Source organism: Oncorhynchus nerka, linkage group LG28 (assembly GCF_034236695.1).
Source record: "Oncorhynchus nerka isolate Pitt River linkage group LG28, Oner_Uvic_2.0, whole genome shotgun sequence".
Lineage (NCBI taxonomy): Eukaryota > Metazoa > Chordata > Actinopteri > Salmoniformes > Salmonidae > Oncorhynchus > Oncorhynchus nerka.
This window is the reverse complement of record NC_088423.1, coordinates 57911955-57933982: the sequence shown is the minus strand read 5'-3', so window position 1 is coordinate 57933982 and position 22028 is coordinate 57911955. Positions and strand designations below refer to the sequence as shown.

Here is a 22028-nt window from a genome sequence, read left to right as displayed (position 1 = left end):
CTATGGATTTGGATATTGCTTTAAAGCAAATATCTGCAGCATTAGTAAAAATGTGATCAGTATATGTTGGTGATTTAATTCCTGTGCTGTTTGTAACTACCCTGGTAGGTTGACTGACAACCTGATCCAGGTTGCAGGCACTGGTTACAGTTTTAATTCCTGATAGCCAGTCAAAATTTAAATCACCCAGAAAATATACTTCTCTGTTGATATCACATACATTATCAAGCATTTCACACATATTTTCCCAAGTGCTAACAGATACTGACTGTTAGCACTTGGTTGTCTATAGCAACTTTCCACAAGAATGGGCTTTAGGTGGGGCAGATTAATCTGTAGCCATATTACTTCAACAGTATTTAACATTAGATTGTCTCTAAGCTTTACAGGAATGTGGTTCTGAATATAGACCGAAACATCCTTTGACATTTCTGTCGTTTTGGTAGATGTTCACTGTATCACTGTATCATCAAAGTTTTTATCTAAGGGATTTAGAAAATGAATGTCATCTGTTAGAAGCAAGTTATTGACTTCATGGACCTTGTTTCTTAGGCTACATATGTTAATATGTAGCCGTTACAGTGCTAAGAGTGTAACTCTGGTTTATAGGTTTATGATTACTGCTTGCAATAGCTGTAGGATAAACAGATGTCTTCGTTGCAATTAGGGGAACATAAATTAAATGACTTCCATTGTGTTTGCCAATGCCCCTAAGATCATGTTCATTTGATGCAGCATTATGACGACTCATTGTCACAATGGTAGGGATTAACTGAGCTGGTCTTGAATCAATCATCTTAAGTCCAGGAGCCAAGATGATTTGGATGGACTCCATCATTCCTGTAGAGTATCTTCTGTTTCCAGAAGGTGTCAAAGTGATCAATAAAAGTGACTCCAACAGAGCTACAGTGTCTTTTAGCCAGATGTGGAATGCCAGCAGTCTGCTGAATCTTTTACACCCGCGGCCCAACAGTGGTACTGGACCTGAAATTATTGGCAGTTTTTTGAGTCTTTTAATGCTAAAATCAGTTCTTCCGTTTTCAAATGTTCCCGAACAAGCCCTCCCGATGTCGTTTGACCCAACATGGACTACAGCTGACTACAGAGTCAGCTCCAGGCATCTGTGGTAGAACAGTCGGAAGCAGCCTTGTTATGTCCTGTACTCGTGCTCCTGTGTAGCACAGGGTTTTTGCCTTGGGGACCGAGATATTTCTCACCATAGAACTGCCTATGATGTCAGCTGTTGATGTAGAATGGGCCGGTCTCTCAGGCATCCTCACGGTCAGGAACCCGAGGTAGAAGCCACCAGAGAGGGAGACAGAGCCGAGGACGAAGACGCATGTACCTCCGGATCCGATCTTGATTGGGATGCAACCACGGATGAAGGCGCCGGAACCTCTGGATCCAGGGCGGCAAAGCTGTTTCTGGTCTGTGTCAGTTCCGGGCTCAACATCTCCATGAAGACCCGTTGCCAGAGGAATCCTTCAACTTCCTCGGCGAGTGACGTACCTCCATGGCTGGTTGGTTGGGTCGAGATCAGCTTTGTACTCCAGGGAAGGAGGAGATCCCTTCGGGATCTATACAGAATCTGGCAGGATCCCGGGACAGATAGCAGCGCTCACAGCAATTTAGCCCAACAGAGCCGCAGGATTCAAAATAAAATAAAAGTATATAAAACACGGTCAGCTTTTAAGGTCTTTAGTTCAGGATTCAGTTTCGACGTTCGACAACATCCACATACGCCGTCATTCACTTGCAATAGGAAAAGTGAATGGGAAAATTAGTTTGAAGTTTCCTCACCTGTGTGTCTTATGTACAAAAAATGATGTAATTTTAGGCAAAAATTGTCAAAAGTCACACTGAAGTCTAACAAAAAAGCCCCCACAACCTTTTCATCATCCATTTCTCTTAGCCAATCACCAGTCATTTGTTTAAGTGCTGTGCTTGTTGAATGTCCTTCCCCATAAGCGTGCTGAGTCTGTTGTCAATTGGTTCCCTGTGAAAGAGCAGCGCATGTCAGCAGTGTATGTCAGAGCAAAAAAAAGGCAATAGGTCGAAGGAATTGTCCGTAGAGCTCTGAGACAGGATTGTGTAAAGGCACAGATCATGGGAAGGGTACCATTGAAGGTCCACAAGAACACAATGGCCTCCATCATTCTTAAAACTTCTTATGGCTGGGGGGCAGTATAGAGTAGCTTGGATGAATAAGGTGCCCAGAGTAAACTGCCTGCTACTCAGGCCCAGAAGCTAAGATATGCATATTATTAGTAGATTTTTGATAGAAACCAGTCTGAAATTTCTAGAACTGTTTGAATGATGTCTGTGAGTATAACAGAACTCATATGGTAGGCAAAAACCTGAGAAAAAATCCAACCAGGAAGTGGGTATTCTGAGGTTTGTAGTTTTTCATCTCATTGCCTATCGGATATCCAGTGTCTATGGGATCATATTGCACTTCCTAAGGCTTCCGCCAAATGTCAACAGTCTTTAGAACCTCGTTTCAGGCTTCTACTGTGAAGGGGGAGGGAATGAGAGCTCTTTCAATCAGGTGTCTGCCATGAGCTGATTACGCTCGCTCCCGTGAGAGGTAGCTGCGTTCCATTGCATTTCTAAAGACAAAGGAATTCTCCGGTTGTATCATTATTGTAGATCTATGTTAAAAACATCCTAAAGATTGATTCTATACATAGTTTGACATGTTTCTACGGACTGTAACGGAACTTTTTGACTTTTCGTCTGGACCTAGAGATCGCGACTCATGAATTTGGATTTGTGAACTAAATGCGCGAACAACAAGGAGGTATTTGGACATAAATTATGGACTTTATCGAACAAAACAAACATTTATTGTGGAACTGGGATTCCTAGGAGTGCATTCTGATGAAGATCATCAAAGGTAAGTGAATATTTACAATGCTATTTCTGACTAATGTTGACTACACAACATGGCGGATATCTGTATGGCTTGTTTTTGTGTCTGAGCGCTGTACTCAGATTATTGCATGGTGTGCTTTTTCCGTAAAGTTTTTTTGAAATCTGACACAGCGGTTGCATTTAAGGAGAAGTGGATCTATAATTCCATGTGTAACACTTGTATCTTTTATCAATGTTTATTATGAGTATTTCTGTAAATTGATGTGGCTCTCTGCAAAATCACCTGATGTTTTGGAACTACTGAACATAACGCACCAATGTAAACTGAGATTTTTGGATATAAATATGAACTTTATCGAACAAAACATACATGTATTGTGTAACAGGAAGTCCTATGAGTGTCATCTGATGATGATCATCAAAGGTTAGTGATTCATTTTATCTCTATTTGTGCTTTTTGTGACTCCTCTCTTTGGCTGGAAAAATGGCTGTGTTTTTCTGTGACTTTGCACTCACCTGACATAATCGTTTGGTGTGCTTTTGCACCACTTTAATTTAAATCACTTTGGTGGGATTAACAACAAGTTCATCTTTAAAATGGTGTAAAATACTTGTATGTTTGAGGAATTTTTATTATGAGTGTTCTGTTGTTTGAATTTGGCGCCCTGCACTTTCACTGGCTGTTGTCATATCGATCCCAGTAGCGGGATCTAAGTCATAAGAAGTTTTAAATTGAAGAAGTTTGGAACCATCAAGACTCTTCCAAGAGCTGGCCACACGGCCAAACTGAGCAATCGAGAGAGAAGGGCCTTGGTCAGGGAGGTGACCAAGAACCCGATGGTCACTCTGACAGAGCTCTAGAGCTCCTCGGTAGAGATGGGAGAACCTTCCAGAAGGACAAATATCTCTGCAGCACTCCACCAAACAGGCCTTTATGGTAGAGTGGCCAGATGGAAGCCACTCCTCAAAAAAAGGCACATGACAGCCCGCTTGGAGTTTTCCAAAGGGCCCATAAAGCACTCTCAGACCATAATAAACAAGATTCTTTTTTCTGATGAAACCAATATTGGACTCTTTGGACTGAATGCCAGGCGTCACGTCTGGAGGAAACCTGCACCATCTCTATGATGAAGCAAGGTGGTGGCAGCATCATGCTGTGGGGAGGTTTTTCAGCAGAAATCGACTGGGAGACTAGTCAGGATCGAGGCAGAGATAAACATAGAAAAGTACAGAGATCAATGACCTCAGACTGGGGTGAAGGTTCACCTTTGGGACAAGTCTCTGAATGTCCTTGATTGGCCCAACCAGATCCCGGACTTGAAACTGAACGAACATCTCTGGAGAGACCTGAACAAATCTGTGCAGCTACGCTCCTCATCCAACCTGACAGAGCTTGAGAGGATCTGCAGAGAAGAATTTTGAGAAACAGATGTGCCAAACTTGTTGCGTGTTTGTAGGAGGGTAGTTTACAATATTATACGTTGTTGATCAAATGCCACCAGAGGGTGTCAGAGTTTAAGATAACTCCTAAATTCCTTATGAGCTTAGTTCAACTGTCTACCCCATCAGACCCGAAATATAAGCTTCATTTACTCCAATGTTTGTAAACAAAGTACATGTAAACAAACACTATACAGCCTCAAAACATGGTTAAAACTATCATTTTGATATCATGGATGGTCAGACCTTGCATCCTTAGCTCTGTCTATGAATTTGAGAATGATTACATTGTTTTTTTCCTGCTCCCATCAGACGTTTTGGCTCACACAAGCCTTGGCTTGTGCAAGGCTACTTGTGTTATGTGTTATAGATCAAATTAAGTTTTACCGGTATAAAGAATACTTTTCATTTGCTGAACCACTAGCATCTTAAAACTACAGTCCTTTCCATTTCTGATATTTACTCATATCACATCAAATCAAATTGTACTGGTCACATACACATGGTTAGCAGATGTCATTGCGAATGTAGCAAAATGCTTGTGATTCTAGTTCTGACAGTGCAGCAATATCAACAAGTAATCTAACAATTCCACAACAACTACCTAATGCACACAAATCTAAGTAAATGGATGGAATAAGAATATGTACATACTGTATGTATTGTTTACCACCAACAAGAATTTAAACAATGTACATCTTCAAAAAGGTTCAAACGGTGTATGACATGGACTGTCAGTCCTATGAATATGAATTTCTATGGATTTAAGGGGTTACATCTCCCAATGTTAGGGACCTTATTTTTTTGTTTTTCGAATAACAGACTAGTTTTACCTGTCCCGTAATAGCCATTACCTTCTTTATTAACATCAATATGTTCTTTTTTCATGGTGGACTCTTCTGTCTTCACCACCTTGACAGGGTTTTTGGAATCATCGTCTGAAAACAAAGGCAATACAATATTAGATAATGAATTAATTCAGTTTCACGTCAGTAATTACTTGCTTCTATGCTAAGCCATTGCATGGGTTGTTAGAATACATCCAACTTAGTGCAACATGATACTGTACTCCACAGCAAAGCACTCAGGAAATTTAAGCACGGGAACTTAAATGATGTGTTTAATGTTCTTAAAGGGCAATTCATTCAAAAACATTTTACATTTCTTGGCAGTCCACCGTTCCGTTGTCTTATGGCTAGGGGTTCCGCTAGCGGCACCCCTGACAACATTCCGCTGAAAAGGCAGCGCGCGAAAATATTTTGGGGAAATACGTAACTTTCACACATTAACAAGTCCAATACACCAATTGAAAGATAAACCTCTTGTTAATCTACCCATCCTGTCTGATTTTCAAAAGTCTTGACAGCGAAAGCACAGGTCAGAGCAAATTTACAAAAAAACACAGAAAAAAGGCAGAAATATAGATAAGATTAATCACTAACCTTTGATCTTCATCAGATGACACTCATAAGACATCATGTTACACAATACATGTATGTTTTGTTCGATAAAGTTCATATTTATATCCAAAAATCTCAGTTTACATTGGCGCATTACGTGCAGTAATGTTTTGCTTCCAAAACATCCGGTGATTTTGCAGAGAGCCACATCAATTTCCAGAAATACTCATAATAAACAATGATAAAAGATACAAGTTTTATTCACAGAATTAAAGATAGACTTCTCCTTAACCTCTTTGGGATAGGGAGCAGCATTTTCAAGTTTGAATGAAAAGCATGCCCAGAGTAAACTGCCTGCTTCTGAGTCCCAGTTGCTAAGATATGCATATTATTAGTAGATTTGGATAGAAAACACTGAAGTTTCTAAAACAGTTTGAATGATGTCTGTGAGTATAACAGAACTCATATGGCAGGCGAAAACCAGAGAAACATCCAACCAGGAAGTGGGAAATCTGAGGTTTGTAGTGTTTCAAAGCTTGGCCTATCAAAAACACAGTGTCTATGGGGTCATATTGCACTTCCTATGGTTTCCACTAGATGTCAACCGTCTTTAGAAACTTGTTTGAAGCTTCTACTGTAAAGGAGGGGCTCATAAGGGCTGTTTCAGTCAGTGGTCTGGCAGAGTGCCACAGGCTCCTGACGCTCGTTCACGTGAGAGGTAGCTCCCGTTCCCGTTCCATCTTCAATATTATTTAAGATTTATGTTAAAAACATTCCAAAGATTGATTCTATACATCATTTGAAATGTTTCTACGGACTGTAACGAAACTTTTGGACTTTGTCTGGACCTAGCGATCGCGCCTCATGAAGATGGATTACGGAGCTGAACGCGCTATCAACAAGTAGCTATTCGGACATAAATTATGCATACTCAAATGTCCCTGCTGCCATGGTCCCGGAGCGGAATTGAAAGTCACTTGCAAGCAAGTTAAAGTTATAGCTGCCAGAAACAAACACAGAGCAGACAAACTAGTGAACTTGTTTACAAATAAACTGTCCTTGTAGCAGGGACAAAAATAAACAAGCATTGTTCTCGGTTCTTGGATCTGAATCAATTCTACCCCAAAAGAGAAATATAATCCGGAAAAGACTGCAAATGTTTAAGTTGAAATTAATTTTGAAAGGTGGAAGAGTGACGCCGAAAGGGCAACCGCTCTAATAGACTGGTAGGTAAGTGTTTGGTTGTGTTTTTAGCCTGCTAGCCTTAGTGTGTTCAAAGTTCAAGCCAGCTAATACAGCTACTTAGCCAGCAAGCTAACATCTTCTGTATTCAGAATGTTTTGTATTCAAAGGAATGTAACGATAGCTTCATGTAGCTATACTACAGAATTCACAAAGATGCCCAATGCCTTTATTTAAACTGCACTGACCAAAAATATAAACGCAACATGCAACAATTTCAAAGATTTTACTGAGTTAGAGTTCATATAAGGAAATCAGATGCACTATATATATATATAAAAGTACAGTACCAGTCAAAAGTTTGGACACTCCTACTCATTCCAGTGTTTTCTTTATTTTTTTTACATTTTTCTACATTGTAGAATAATAGTGAATACATCAAAACTATGAAATTACACATATGGAATCACGTAGTAACCAAAAAAGTGTTAAGCAAATCAAAATATGATTTATATTTGAGATTCTTCAAAGTAGCCTTGATGACAGCTTTGCACACTCTTGGCATATAATGCAAAGGATGGCTTGGACCTGGTGGATGGAGGAAACAAAGTCAGCCATTGATGATGACAAACATCCTAACCCTTCAGCTACACTACATGTGTTGTTATCAGCATTGTCAATGTGACGTTCTAACTGCTACACAAGAAACCAACCACATCAACTCTATTTCTCATTATTTCAATTAAATATAGAATGAACATGCACAACAACCATTAAACATTTAACTTCTGTAGCAGGGCCATAAGTATATATTGAGGTCATATCGGCTCTGATTACCTACTAGTAGGGGGTGAAAGGTGAGAAAGCCATGGCAACGCATGTAATGTAGTTGAAGGGTTAGGATGTTCGTCATCATCTATGGCTGACTTTGTTTCCTCCATCCAACAGGTCCAAGTTCTCCTGTGCATTATAGGTTGATATTGGGAAAAAATTTAACAAATTGTTAATTGAATAGTACACGGTACAATGCAATGTCATATTCCCGTATCCTGTGTATATGCCAAATAAACGTTGATTTGATAACATAATATTGATGGAATATCAAATCAACTCAAATTGTATTTGTCACATACAACCTTACAGTGAAAAGCTTACTTACAAGCCCTTAACCAACAATGCAGTTTTAAGAAAATACCTATTTTAAAAAAGTAAGAGAAAAATAACAAATAATTAAAGTGCAGCAGTAAAACAACAATAGCGGGCTATTGATAACAATTAATATTAGTACTTTATTTTGTGAACGAAGGCACCACTGATGAATTCATCCACCTCATCTTCTTTAATGCTCTCCAGGGTTGTGAATCACCATTAACTATATTTTGACTACAGCTAAATGGGAGAGGGGGGGTTACCACCAAATAAGTCAGTATCACAACAGTGTCCTTTGCATACTGAGTATGTGGTGTTGTGCAAGTGCAAAGTGCCATGCTATTACTTGATGGCTCATATTTCATGCAGATTAGCCATTGTTATTTGACTGGATATTAATTGAATTTGTTCTTGTGGGTAGTTCTACACCAGGTAGAAATCAATGGTGTATATAGGCAGACAATGTGCTAAACAGGCAATCATAGCTAATTATTTTGGTCGATTACCAACAAAATAATGAAAGAGTCACAAAGTGTAACAAAAAATGCATACAGTATTTCTTACCTCTCCTCCTGTGTTGGGGTTTGCACAACCACAACTTGTACAGCCTCCGGTTCCCTCTAAATCAGATTTTCTTCACCAGTATCTCCCTGTGAATAGCTAGTGGTGGTCCTGTGCCGGAAATGCTGTCAACCACCAACTCACAAACATTATCATGTCAACAATCTGCATATCTAGCTATAGCCAGCTAACATTAGCTAGTTAAAAGAAAGGCATTTGGCATCTTGTGGGGTTCATGCAGTGTAGCTACATGATGCTATTGTTAGATTCCTTTGAGTACAAAACAGTCAGAATACAGAATAAGTAGCCATATTAGCTAGCATGAACATTGAACACACTAAGGTTAGCAGCGAAAGTAGCTAGCAGGCAAAAACGCTACCAAACACTTACCTACCAGTCCATGAGAATGGTGGCCATTTTGGCGTCACTCCTCCACCTTTCAAAATTCATTCCAATGTTTATCCGGCTAAGTAGGAGCCATATTTTTCTTGCTTCTTTTTATCTTTTGGGGATCGAGTTGATTCAGAACTGAGAACGATGCTTGTTTCTTTTGTCCCTGCTACAAGGGCAGTTTATCTGCAAACACGTTAGCTAGCTTGTTGACTTTGTCTGCTCTGTGTTTGTTTCTGGTGGCTGTAAAGTTAGCTAGCTTGCAAGTTCGGGGCCATGGCACCAGGGTCATTCGAGTAGGCAGGATTTAACGAAAATATGTTTGTTTTTTGCTCTCGAGTGGCGCAGCGGTCTAAGGCACTGCATCTCAGTGCAAGAGGTGACACTACAGTCCCTGGTTTGAAGCCAGGCTGTATCACATCCGGCCATGATTGGGAGTTCAATAGGGCGGTGCACAATTGGCCCAGAGTCGTCCTGACGGACTTGCCTAGTTAAATAAAGGTTCAATTTTATTTAAAAAATTAAAAACCTTGCGCAGAAGGCCAGTCCAAGGCAGCTCCGGGCTCAATGCCCTTGTTGTCGTTTGATGTAAAAACACGACACAAGAAGTCAAGGCAGCACAGGGTCACTCACGACCTGCGCATTCCTGCTTTAAATGACATGCTCAATGGGGTTGCAAAGATATGTAACAAAAAATAACAGTGGCATACCAGATTTCCAAAGAGTTGACTGAACATCCTTCTTTGTCTCCTTCACCTTTTTGTCCACCTTCTTTTTGGGTTCCACCACAACTTTAATTAAAGCGTGATTGAGTCATGTTTAATAAGCTTTCCAGTTTCTATCTAGAAATTAAAATATTTGTGTCATGTATTGTACACTAACATAAAATATATGATATATTTTAAATCCAAAGTTACCCAAATATACATAACTCACATGCTTGACATTTTACTTTGACTATATAAGTTATCACTTAGCCTACAAACCCCAAAGATTTGACATTTCACAGGAATAAACAAAGTAGGCTATACCTTTCTTGTTGAAGAAGTCATGGATGACTTTCTTCTTCAAATGTTTAGTCTCCTTTTTCATCTCTTTCTCCTCTCTGGCAGTCTTCTTTTTTGGCTCTTCTTCTAAATGTAGTGATAACATACATTTTTTGAGTAACATTGTCATTGGATCCCTGAAACTTCCCAAGTTAACTTTTTGACACTAGATCATACAGATTCTATGTAAATGTCTAAGGCACTGCATCTCATTGCTAGAGGTGTCACTACAGACACCCTGGTTTGAATCCAGGCTGTATGACAAACGGCTGTGATTGGGAGTCCCATAGGGTGGTGCACAATTGGCCCAGCGTTGTCTGAATTTGGCTGGTGTAGGCTGTCATTGTAAATAAGAATTTGTTGTTAACTGACTTGCCTAGTTAAATAAAGGTTCAATTAAAAAAAGTTATGACATATTGGGGAAAGGGGGGACAACATTTTGTATGCTTTTGCATAGTCACTAGAAAGTTCATAATTTCACTACAATGAAATATGAACAGAAAGTTCATATTAATGAGCTGCAGTTATCTTGCAATTTGTTATTCTACCACTAAGTGTGAGCGGTATAATTGGTATTGAACAACAACAGTGTTTTACAACAGTTGAAAGGTCAAGTAAACAATAAACTTTAATAAATGATAAATAAAAAATGAATAGCACAAGCTAGCTGTTCATTAAGAGTATGCTTTCTTATTGAAACCTGACAAACATTACAGTGCCTTCAGAAAGTATTTACACCCCTCAACCTTTTTCACATTTTGTTGTGTTACGGCTTTAAATTTCAAATCGATTACATTTAGATTTCTCTTCACTGGCCTACACACAATACCCCATAATTTCAAAGTGGAATTGTCGTTGTTATGGCAAGCCAAATTAAGTTCAGTAGTATAAAGTCACATAATAAGTTGCATGGATTCGCTCTGTGTGCAATAATAGTGTTGAACATTACTTTTTTTAATCACACACATACAATTATCTGTAAGGTCCCTCAGTTTTTCAAGTGCCTCCCAAAAAGGGCACATATTGGTGGACTGGTTAAAAAACAAGAAAAAAAAGACATTGACTATCCCTTTGAGCATAGTGAAGTTATTAATTACACTTTGGATGGTGTATCAATATACTCAGTCTCTATAAAGAAACAGGTGTCCTTCCTAACTCAGTTGCCAGAGTTTTTTATTTTATTTTTTATTTTCACCTTTATTTAACCAGGTAGGCTAGTTGAGAACAGGTTCTCATTTGCAACTGCGACCTGGCCAAGATAAAGCATAGCAGAGTGAACAGACAACACAGAGTTACACATGGGGTAAACAATTAACAAGTCAATAACACAGTAGAGAAAAAAAAGGGGAGTCTATATACAATGTGTGCAAAAGGCATGAGGAGGTAGGCGAATAATTACAATATTGCAGATTAACACTGGAGTGATAAATGATCAGATGATCATGTACAAGTATAGATATTTGTGTGCAAAAGAGCAGAAAGGTAAATAAATAAAAACTGTGGGGATGAGGTAGGTGAAAATGGGTGGGCTATTTACCAATAGATTATGTACAGCTGCAGCGATCGGTTAGCTGCTCAGATAGCTGATGTTTGAAGTTGGTGAGGGAGATAAAAGTCTCCAACTTCAGCGATTTTTGCAAATCGTTCCAGTCACAGGCAGCAGAGTACTGGAACGAAAGGCATTGTTGGCTGAGGTGTTGACTTGAGGTGAGGCTGAGGTGTTGGCTTTGGGGATGCTCAATGAGATACACCTGCTGGAGCGCGTGCTATGGATGGGTGTTGCCATCGTGACCAGTGAGCTGAGATAAGGCGGAGCTTTGCCTAGCATGGCCTTGTAGATGACCTGGAGCCAGTGGGTCTGGCGACGAATATGTAGCGAGGGCCAGCCGACTACAGCATACAAGTCGCAGTGGTGGGTGGTATAAGGTGCTTTAGTGACAAAACGGATGGCACTGTGATAAACTGCATCCAGTTTGCTGAGAAGAGTGTTGGAAGCCATTTTGTAGATGACATCGCCGTAGTCGAGGATCGTAGGATAGTCACTTTTACTAGGGTAAGCTTGGCAGCGTGAGTGAAGGAGGCTTTGTTGCGGAATAGAAAGCCGACTCTTGATTTGATTTTCGATTGGAGATGTTTGATATGGGTCTGGAAGGAGAGTTTGCAGTCTAGCCAGACACCTAGGTACTTATAGGTGTCCACATATTCAAGGTCGGAACCATCCAGTGTGGTGATGCTAGTCGGGCAAGCGGGTGCAGGCAGCGATCGGTTGAAAAGCATGCATTTGGTTTTACTAGCATTTAAGAGCAGTTGGAGGCCACGGAAGGAGTGTTGTATGGCATTGAAGCTTGATTGGAGGTTAGATAGCACAGTGTCCAATGACGGGCCGAAAGTGTATAGAATGGTGTCGTCTGCGTAGAGGTGGATCAGGGAATCGCCCGCAGCAAGAGCAACATCATTGATATATACAGAGAAAAGAGTCAGCCCGAGAATTGAACCCTGTGGCACCCCCATAGAGACTGCCAGAGGACTGGACAACATGCCCTCCGATTTGACACACTGACAACTCTGTCTGCAAAGTAATTGGTGAACCAGGCAAGGCAGTCATCCGAGAAGCCGAGGCTACTGAGTCTGCCGATAAGAATATGGTGATTGACAGAGTCGAAAGCCTTGGCAAGGTCGATGAAGACGGCTGCACAGTACTGTCTTTTATCGATGGCGGTTATGATATCGTTTAGTACCTTGAGTGTGGCTGAGGTACACCCGTGACCGGCTCGGAAACCAGATTGCATAGCGGAGAAGGTACGGTGGGATTCGAGATGGTCAGTTTGTTGACTTGGCTTTCGAAGACCTTAGATAGGCAGGGCAGAATGGATATAGGTCTGTAACAGTTTGGGTCCAGGGTGTCTCCCCCTTTGAAGAGGGGGATGACTGCGGCAGCTTTCCAATCCTTGGGGATCTCAGACGATATGAAAGAGAGGTTGAACAGGCTGGTAATAGGGGTTGCGACAATGGTGGCGGATAGTTTCAGTAATAGAGGGTCCAGATTGTCAAGCCCAGCTGATTTATACGGGTCCAGGTTTTGCAGCTCTTTCAGAACATCTGCTATCTGGATTTGGGTAAAGGAGAACCTGGAGAGGCTTGGGCGAGGAGCTGCGGGGGGGCCGGAGCTGTTGGCCGAGGTAGGAGTAGCCAGGCGGAAGGCATGGCCAGCCGTTGAGAAATGCTTGTTGAAGTTTTCGATAATCATGGATTTGTCGGTGGTGACCGTGTTCCCTAGCCTCAGTGCAGTGGGCAGCTGGGAGGAGGTGCTCTTGTTCTCCATGGACTTCACAGTGTCCCAGAACTTTGTGGAGTTGGAGCAACAGGATGCAAACTTCTGCCTGAAGAAGCTGGCCTTAGCTTTCCTGACTGACTGCGTGTATTGGTTCCTGACTTCCCTGAACAGTTGCATATCGCGGGGACTGTTCGATGCTATTGCAGTCCGCCACAGGATGTTTTTGTGCTGGTCGAGGGCAGTCAGGTCTGGAGTGAACCAAGGGCTGTATCTGTTCTTAGTTCTGCATTTTTTGAACGGAGCATGCTTATCTAATATGGTGAGGAAGTTACTCTTAAAGAATGACCAGGCATCCTCAACTGACGGGATGAAGTCAATGTCCTTCCAGGATACCCGGGCCAGATCGATTAGAAAGGCCTGCTCACAGAAGTGTTTTAGGGAGCGTTTGACAGTGATGAGGGGTGGTCGTTTGACTGCGGCCCCGTAGCGGATACAGGCAATGCGGCAGTGGTCGCTGAGATCCTGGTTGAAGACAGCGGAGGTGTATTTGGAGGGCCAGTTGGTCAGGATGACGTCTATGAGGGTGCCCTTGCTTACAGAGTTAGGGTTGTACCTGGTGGGTTCCTTGATGATTTGTGTGAGATTGAGGGCATCTAGCTTAGATTGTAGGACTGCCGGGGTGTTAAGCATATCCCAGTTTAGGTCACCTAACAGAACAAACTCAGAAGCTAGATGGGGGGCAATCAATTCACAAATGGTGTCCAGGGCACCCTGGGAGCTGAGGGGGGTCGGTAGCAGGCGGCAACAGTGAGAGACTTATTTCTGGAGAGAGTAATTTTCAGAATTAGTAGTTCGAACTGTTTGGGTATGGACCTGGAAAGTATGACATTACTTTGCAGGCTATCTCTGCAGTAGACTGCGACTCCTCCCCCTTTGGCAGTTCTATCTTGACGGAAGATGTTATAGTTGGGTATGGAAATCTCTGAATTTTTGGTGGCCTTCCTGAGCCAGGATTCAGACACGGCAAGGACATCAGGGTTAGCAGAGTGTGCTAAAGCAGTGAGTAAAACAAACTTAGGGAGGAGGCTTCTAATGTTGACATGCATGAAACCAAGGCTTTTTCGATCACAGAAGTCAACAAATGAGGGTGCCTGGGGACATGCAGGGCCCAGGTTTGCCTCCACATCACCCGCGGAACAGAGAAGGAGTAGTATGAGGGTGCGGCTAAGGGCTATCAAAACTGGTCGCGTAGAGCGTTGGGGACAGAGAATAAGAGGAGCAGGTTTCTGGGCATGGTAGAATATATTCAGGGCATAATGCACAGACAGGGGTATGGTGGGGTGCGGGTACGGCGGAGGTATCAGGGGTGTGAGGAATAGGACTAGGGGCTCCATTGTGAACTAAAACAATGATAACTAACCTGAGCAATAGTATACAAGGCATATTGACATTTGAGAGAGACATACAGCGATGCATACAGTGAACACAGGTGTTGAATTGGGAAAGCTAGCTAAAACAGTGGGTGAGACAACAGCTAATCAGCTAGCATAACAACAGCAGGTGAGATGGCATTGACTAGGCAACTCGGCCGACAGATAAAACAAACAAGCAGAATGGAGTACCGTGATTTATGGACAGTCCAGCGTGCATCAGCTATGTAGCCAAGTGATCAGAGTCCAGGGGGCAGCGGTGGATGGGGCAGGGGGGATGGGCTGGCGAGTGTTATCCAGGTTAAGAAAACTAACAATGACTAAATAGCTTGTAGCTAGCTAGCTGGTTAGCTTCTGGAGGTTCTTGAGTGTGTTCTAAAAATAAAGATAATAGCGATTCCGTATCACATTGGGTGAGGCAAGTTTCCGGAAGGTATAAACAATTTTTTTTTTTTTAATCGGGAAGAGATAGAGTACATATGGGCCACTGCGTTTTTGGGACGCGGCGGGACGGTTAGCAGGCCTGTGCTAACAAGCTAACAGATTAGCAGGCCGGGGTAAACAAGGTAGTAGTTAGCGGACCTGGGCTAAACAAGCTAGCAGTTAGCGTGCCGAACTAGCAAGCAAGGAGATAGCGAGGGCTAGAGAGTTAGCCTTTGGAGGACGTCGCGATGGGGTGAGTCTGTTTATTCCTCTTCATGCAGTGATATCGATAGACCGGTCGTAGTCAAGGTATTGTAGCCCAGGAGTATGCTAGGAGCTTTGGCCGGGCTAGCTTCAAGCTACGTGGGTGGAAACGCTAGCCAGGAGTAATCAACCAGGGTTGCTGTTTCGCTCGATAGCTAGTTGCGAGGATCCAGCTGAAGAATGTTCCGTTTGTGGTGGGAATCCGGGGGTAAAAAAAATTAATTAGGTCCGTTATGCTCTGGTTAGTTGATGACCACTAGCATAGCTGGTAGTTAGCTGGCTAGCTTCAGTTGAGAGGGTCCGGTTCCGAAGTAAATATAACTACTTTAGGAAAGTAGCTACATTGGCGGGTTGCAGAAGAGTATTTGGAAGCTTAGGTTTAGCAAAATGTTTTTAAGGATATGCGAAGAAAAAAATATCTAAAAAATATCTAAAACGAAAAAGAGACGATATTTACAGAAAGACGATACGACAGGACAACTACTGCTACAACTACAACTACTGCTACGCCAACTACTGCTACGCCATCTTGGATCCCATGTCAATACAATTGAGAGTGGAAGGAAACCGCTCAGGGATTTCACCACGAGGCCAATGATGCCTTTAGGAGATAGGAGAAAACTAAGGATAGATCAACAACATTGTAATTACTCCACAATAGTAATTGTGGAGTAATTTACAGAGTGAAAAGAAAAAGAAAATATTCTAAAACATGCATCCTGCAACAAAGCGCTAAAGCAATATTGCAAAAAAAAATGTGGTTGAAAATGGCACATTTGGGCACTGATAAATGCCTAAATCGGAACGCAGTGGCTGTATAGTATGCTATACTGTATATGACGTCAGAGCTCTGGCTCTGCGTTTCAGAGTGCTCTATGGGTTTTAACTGACAGCCATTCTAAACTTGAGGACCTCGCGTGACAAGAAGATGCCCCTATCCCTCCCGCTAATTGGACAGCTTTTTGTTGTCTGAGTGAGGGAAATGCTGTAAATTAAGAGGACTATGTATTTTGAGATATGAGACGTTGAGGATTATAATAAATACTGCTTTGATTTCATAAAAGCAAGCCAAACACCAAATGTGCACTTTACATTTCCATATCATAAAACTCATGTTATATACACCGTCAACGTTTATGATCACTATGTTTTATGTACAGTTACAAGATGACATGGCATCCTACCCTGGGTTGTTCTGAACAGAATGAGTCTATGACAATCATAGGAAACTGAATGCACACGACTATGCACACCAAAATTATAATCCATTTCCCTCAATTGCAATGTCAAAACCTAACACTGTAATATCGTGTTTTGTAACTGTTGGCAATAGAACAAGCTTTCAAATGATGCTACCTGTCTCAGATTGGAGCATTTTTGGATTGCATAAACAACAACAATAATTGTGTGATGGTGTGGATGCAGGGTTGTGTTCCAAACTAAACAACTACAAGTGTGCTTGCTCTAGTGTCACAATCGTCGTATGGAGTAGACCAAAGCGCAGCATGGTGTGAATCCATTATTTTTTTATTGAAGGAAGAACACTTAAACCAAAAAAAAACTACCGTAACGCTATGACAACGAGTGCAGCCACAGGCAACTACACATAGACAATAACCCACAAACCACAATACAAAACAGGCTACCTAAATATGGTTCCCAATCAGAGACAACGACAAACACCTGCCACTGATTGAGAACCATATCAGGCCAAAACACATAGAAACAGACTAACTAGACATGCAACATAGAATGCCCACTCATCACACCCTGACCAAACAAAACATAGAAACAAACATCTCAAATAATGGTCAGAGTGTGCCATCTAGTTCCTCAATGGCACAGCTAGGAGAGCTAAAAAAAAGGCACCTTGTAGTTGAAGCCTCTTCTTTGAGTCATAAAAGTGCATTGAAATTACTTAGGAACTGTGCACAATTTGGAGTTGTGTGGCCACTTGGAGAACCAGCTAGTCCTCTCACTGAAACCCTTGTAATTTATTTGCCTTATGTGTCACCTACCCCACATTTTCCGGGTATATTCTTTTCATGTTACTGAATGTATCCACAAATGCGTCGAAAAGAACAGTAACTGTAAAATGCAAAAGAAATCAGTGTAATGTTTGGATTCAGTCTTGAGTCAGGTGAACTGTTGTGTCCTTACCTTTGGTCTAATAATTTTCCCATAATCTCCAAACTATTCCCTTTCAATTGCTACCATGGTTGTGCAAATGCTTTTGATATTTTTTTCTGTAAGAAACATTTAAATTTAGCACTATCCACGCAGGTCAATTCCCACGAGTGTAAATGGTTAAAGAAAATACTTAACAGACACAGGTAAATGCAGTATTGGAGGACAAATGGATAGTACCGCTACAGGTTAATGGGACATGAATTTAAACTAGATACTGGGGCAAAAGCAATGACAGAAATGCTACAGATACACAAAAAGACAGTGCCAATGAAAGCATGTAATGGATAGACCATTGACACAAAAGGAATATGCTGACTCCAGACAGTTATTAAAGGGAGAGTACACCGTGTCATCTTTGTTGTTGTTCAACAAATGCTGCTAAGAGACAAACATTACATCACTGGGGCCGAACTCCCTGCCATCCAGACCTCTAAATTAGGCAGTGTCAGAGGAAGGCCCGAAAAACTCCAGCCACTCAAGCCATAGACTGTTCACTCTGCTATTGTCCAGAAAATGGTACTGGAGCATCAGCTCTCGGACCAACAGGCTCCCAAGTCGTAAGACTGCTAAATAGCCTGATAATTGTTAATTAATGGTTACCCGGACTATCTATGACAACACAAACACACATACTCACACACAAACGCAAACATACTGACAACACACACACTTTTACACTAATCATATGCCGGTGTTACTCAGTTCTTTATTTTATTGTTATTATTTTCTATCCTGAGGCCTAGTCACTTTAACCTTCCTTCATGTACATATTTACCTCAAATACCCCATACACCTGCACATTGATCTGTTACTGGTGCTGGTATAATTTTTTTACATTAGCAAGGGCTCATGAGTAAGCATTTAATGGTTAGTGTCTACACCCGTTGTATTCGGCGCATGTGACAAGTAAAATTAGATTTTATTGCTAGTTATTGCTAGTTTGACCACCAGAGGGCATCTTTGAGAATTTGATAATATTCCGTAATGGCATTACATAGAATTTAAAACCTTTTTTGTAATAACATAGTATATGGTATTGATTTTAAGAAATTTGGCTTAATTAATTTGATTAATATTATGGTGTTTCCATTCAGAGAAAAATTGTCGGTTTGTAAATTCAAATTCTCGGAGTGCACACTCGACGTTTGGGCCGAGGAGTAGGGTTGATTTGAATATTCTGGCCTTACAACAGCAGTAACGCACCCATGCTAACGTTGGCTAGCTACTTCCAGACACAAATGAGACCACTCTGACCATATTATTCACCCTAGCAGAGCTGGTATGGCAGTTGTTTTGAAGTAATCACGAAAGGCAGGCCTTTTTTGTGCATTTTTCACCCTGACAGCTCCTATTCGTTTTATTGAGCACCGTGGCACCAACTCGCCTTCCGAACTTTCTATTCCCAGCTTATTGTTCAACGTCACAATGTCTGCTTCACTATTGTTGGCGATGAGACCTGCTCATGTTGTTTTATAGTTGAAATGTAAACAACAAAATGTATACAACAAAAATAATATTGGAACTCTGTGGTTTCCTATGGGGGAAATATAGGCATGTCTGTCTATTTCGCCAAATGTCTCGCAATGTGTATATTTAGATTTCTTTCAAGTCGGGTGTAAAATGGCTACCTAGTTAGCGGAGTGCGCACTACTAGCGTTTCAATTGCTGACGTCACTCGCTCTGAGACCTGGAAGTAGTTGTTCCCCTTGCTCTGCAAGGGCTGTGGCTTTTGTGGAGCGATGGATAACGATGCTTCAAGGGTGGCTGTTGTCTATGTGTGCAGAGGGTCCCTGGTTTGAGCCCAGGTATGGCAGAGGGACAGAAGCTAAAACTGTTACGCAGGCACCATTTTAAATCAGGAGAATCTCCTCTTTGTAATTATGTAAGTCTGGGCAGCGAGCTCGTTTGTCATCGATCGCTAGACCAGAAATATACGTTTTTACTTTTTCATTACGCTCAGTTGACACCATCAAGGTGCAGATGTTTACATCCTACACAAGTTGTTTTTTTCCAGTTTCGTCCGACGAACAGATTGTAGTGGTAAAATAAAAAGGGATACATTTTTTATGGAATTCTAAGCATCACTCCAGTCAAAACAGGCTCTGCGAATGTTCGATTCCATTCATTTGCCATGGGCTCGCGCTAGTGTTCCAGGATTGGCCAACAAACAAGCCGTTTTTCAGTCTTGGGTGAATTTTGTCTCGTTCTATTGTCCAACCTACAGGTAGCCAGAGCAAATTTACGAAAGCACCCGCATGTCCATTGAGAAAGCACAACGACTACACCATTTAGCTAAGCTAAGAATGACGAGAATAATCAAGTCAATAAACATTGTGTAGTTAGATAACCTATAGTTAATATACTGGCAAGTTTGATGTGTAACATCTAACGTTAGGTAGCTAAGATAACATACCGGTATATACTGCTGTAATGATATGCTATGTGGTTCGTAAAGGACAGTGTAGCTAACAAATTGTCAGCCAACATAACGTGTAAGGTACCTTATTTGAAAAGTCATTACTTTATTACATCGAGATGCATGCTACCCCTTGGTCGTTTAGGGCAAATCTGGTCTGTGATAGGAGGGGGGATTTTCACACCTAACTAGGCTATTAGACTATTCTTTAGTAAAGGTTGAATAGTCTATTGTTCCACGATGAGCCCTCCCCCCCCCAACTTGCAACCAATTGCTGTTCCTATCTCATTCCTTTCCCTCTTCCATGCGTCATCATTCTACTCCTGAGTGGCTCGCTTGTGGGTGTGTCCTGGAAGGATATGGCAGCATTTTTGGTTCTGTGTCAAGAATTCTGCATAAAGTAACACTTTTGTATGAAGTTGTGGTTATTCACAGGCAAATTTTTGTATGCTATGGAGGTACATTTGAGATTTTTGTCAATAACAAAACCTTTTTTATTTTCTATCAAAAATAATTGTTCTGAATGTAACTTTATTCCGACACAAAGGAAGTCAAAGCAGACACCTACGAAGATGGCATCTCAGGTAAGCAGCACTCGGCTGTATTGACGTATCCTAAAAATGATATCTGCTGCTTTGGATTGAATGTTCTTATCTCAGTTATTGTTTTCATATCTATAAAAAATAATCTGCTTTCTTTACTTTCAGAGAGCGAGCTGACAAAGGGGTTGAAAATGTAGATATTAACAGATGTTCACTCTCCGAGGAACAGGCCGTGGAAGCTTTATTGCAGGCAAAGTGTCCATAACCATAGGTAATTAAACTGTGCTGTGTTCTTTTTCTCCATCTCTGCCTGTCTTGTTGTACATGGAACCTGTCTCACATGCATTTAATAAAAAAAATATTCAGATGTCAGCTACTAATTTTCAGATTTACACCACATAAACACAGCTGTTTTCACTGGACTATCTGTTGCTGCCAAATCATGATTTCCCTGGGGGTTAGCCTTGCAATGACCAAGTGGTGAGACACATAGCACTCTATATTTAAATGTTTCAGGTACACTCTGATAGGTGTTTGCGTCACATACAGTATCTTCTATTGACAATATCTTCTATTGTTTGTCCTCATGTGTCTGTATTTCAGCAAAAAGTACTCTGTAGCCACTTAGTGTGGACACCAGCTGAGACCACACACACACAATAACAGTCTTCTTTACTTCATCCCTCTCCCCCTTCTCCCTAAATCCTCTGGGTTATATCAGCTGTCGTCATTGGAACCACTCGATATGATTGGTCATATAAAAACCTTGGGTCCCAAAATAAAGAGTGCTCTAACTCCCTCTTGTGGTGGTCTGGAGCAATGAAGCCGTGAGGCTGGGTACCTCTAAGTCCTGTGGTGCAAGCTCACAACTTTTAAAGGAGGAACCACTGTACAAGACCCAGCTTAAGGATGACGCACAGCCCGTGGTTCATGCTCCACGGAGAGTACCAGCACTCCTGCTTGTGCACCTTAAGAGTTGGACAAGATGTCAGCAATGGATTTTTCCCCCAAAGTCGAGGGACTTTGTAAAGAAAAATAACGGTTAACTAAGATTATGTATGGATACTAAGGACTTGAATGTAACATAAAATGAGAACACGACAGATCCTAAAACTAGAAGAAATCGCAGGTTAGCAAATTTCTTCACAAAGCTCGAGGCTTTACGCAGCTGACGTGTGATGGGTGGGTGTTGTATGGGCTAGGGAGAGAGGATGCAGGGTGGTTGGGAGGGGATGTGAAGGGGCGGGGGACTCATTCGGGTGCCATTTTGGGAAGGTGGTGGGTGGACTTTCTTTTCTTTCTTATTTTTTATTGCTTGAGGTCTGTGATCTTTCCATTTTGTATGATGTCCGTTGTTGTCATATACAGTATGTAAAAAATGAAGCCCACATCTTTGTACAATTATTCGATTGAATCAATGCTCCAACAAAACATTTTTTTAAAATGA

General features: G+C 41.4%; 1 protein-coding gene and 1 long non-coding RNA gene across 47 annotated transcripts in view; both read right to left on the bottom strand.

Moving 5' to 3' along the window:
* Window positions 1–22028, bottom strand: part of si:ch211-266g18.10 (nucleolar protein dao-5) — a 157221-nt gene that overhangs the window by 90157 nt on the left and 45036 nt on the right. For 44 of the 45 annotated variants that reach the window (XM_065012940.1, XM_065012931.1, XM_065012915.1 and 41 more), the window contains 3 exons: window positions 10028–10129; window positions 9707–9787; window positions 5169–5252 (listed from right to left, as the gene is read on the bottom strand). In XM_065012940.1, coding sequence (XP_064869012.1) covers window positions 5169–5252; window positions 9707–9787; window positions 10028–10129 — 267 coding nt within the window. The remainder of the gene's footprint in view (window positions 1–5168; window positions 5253–9706; window positions 9788–10027; window positions 10130–22028) is intronic. The other variant, XM_065012936.1, reaches the window with a different exon arrangement.
* Window positions 7271–9700, bottom strand: LOC115113445 (uncharacterized). 2 transcript variants are annotated; one of them, XR_010461715.1, is made up of 3 exons: window positions 8610–9700; window positions 7734–7856; window positions 7271–7484 (listed from the first exon to the last, which is right to left on the bottom strand). It is a non-coding gene; the product is annotated as an uncharacterized LOC115113445 (long non-coding RNA). The 2 variants fall into 2 exon arrangements; XR_003861111.2 differs by having other exon boundaries at window positions 7738–7856.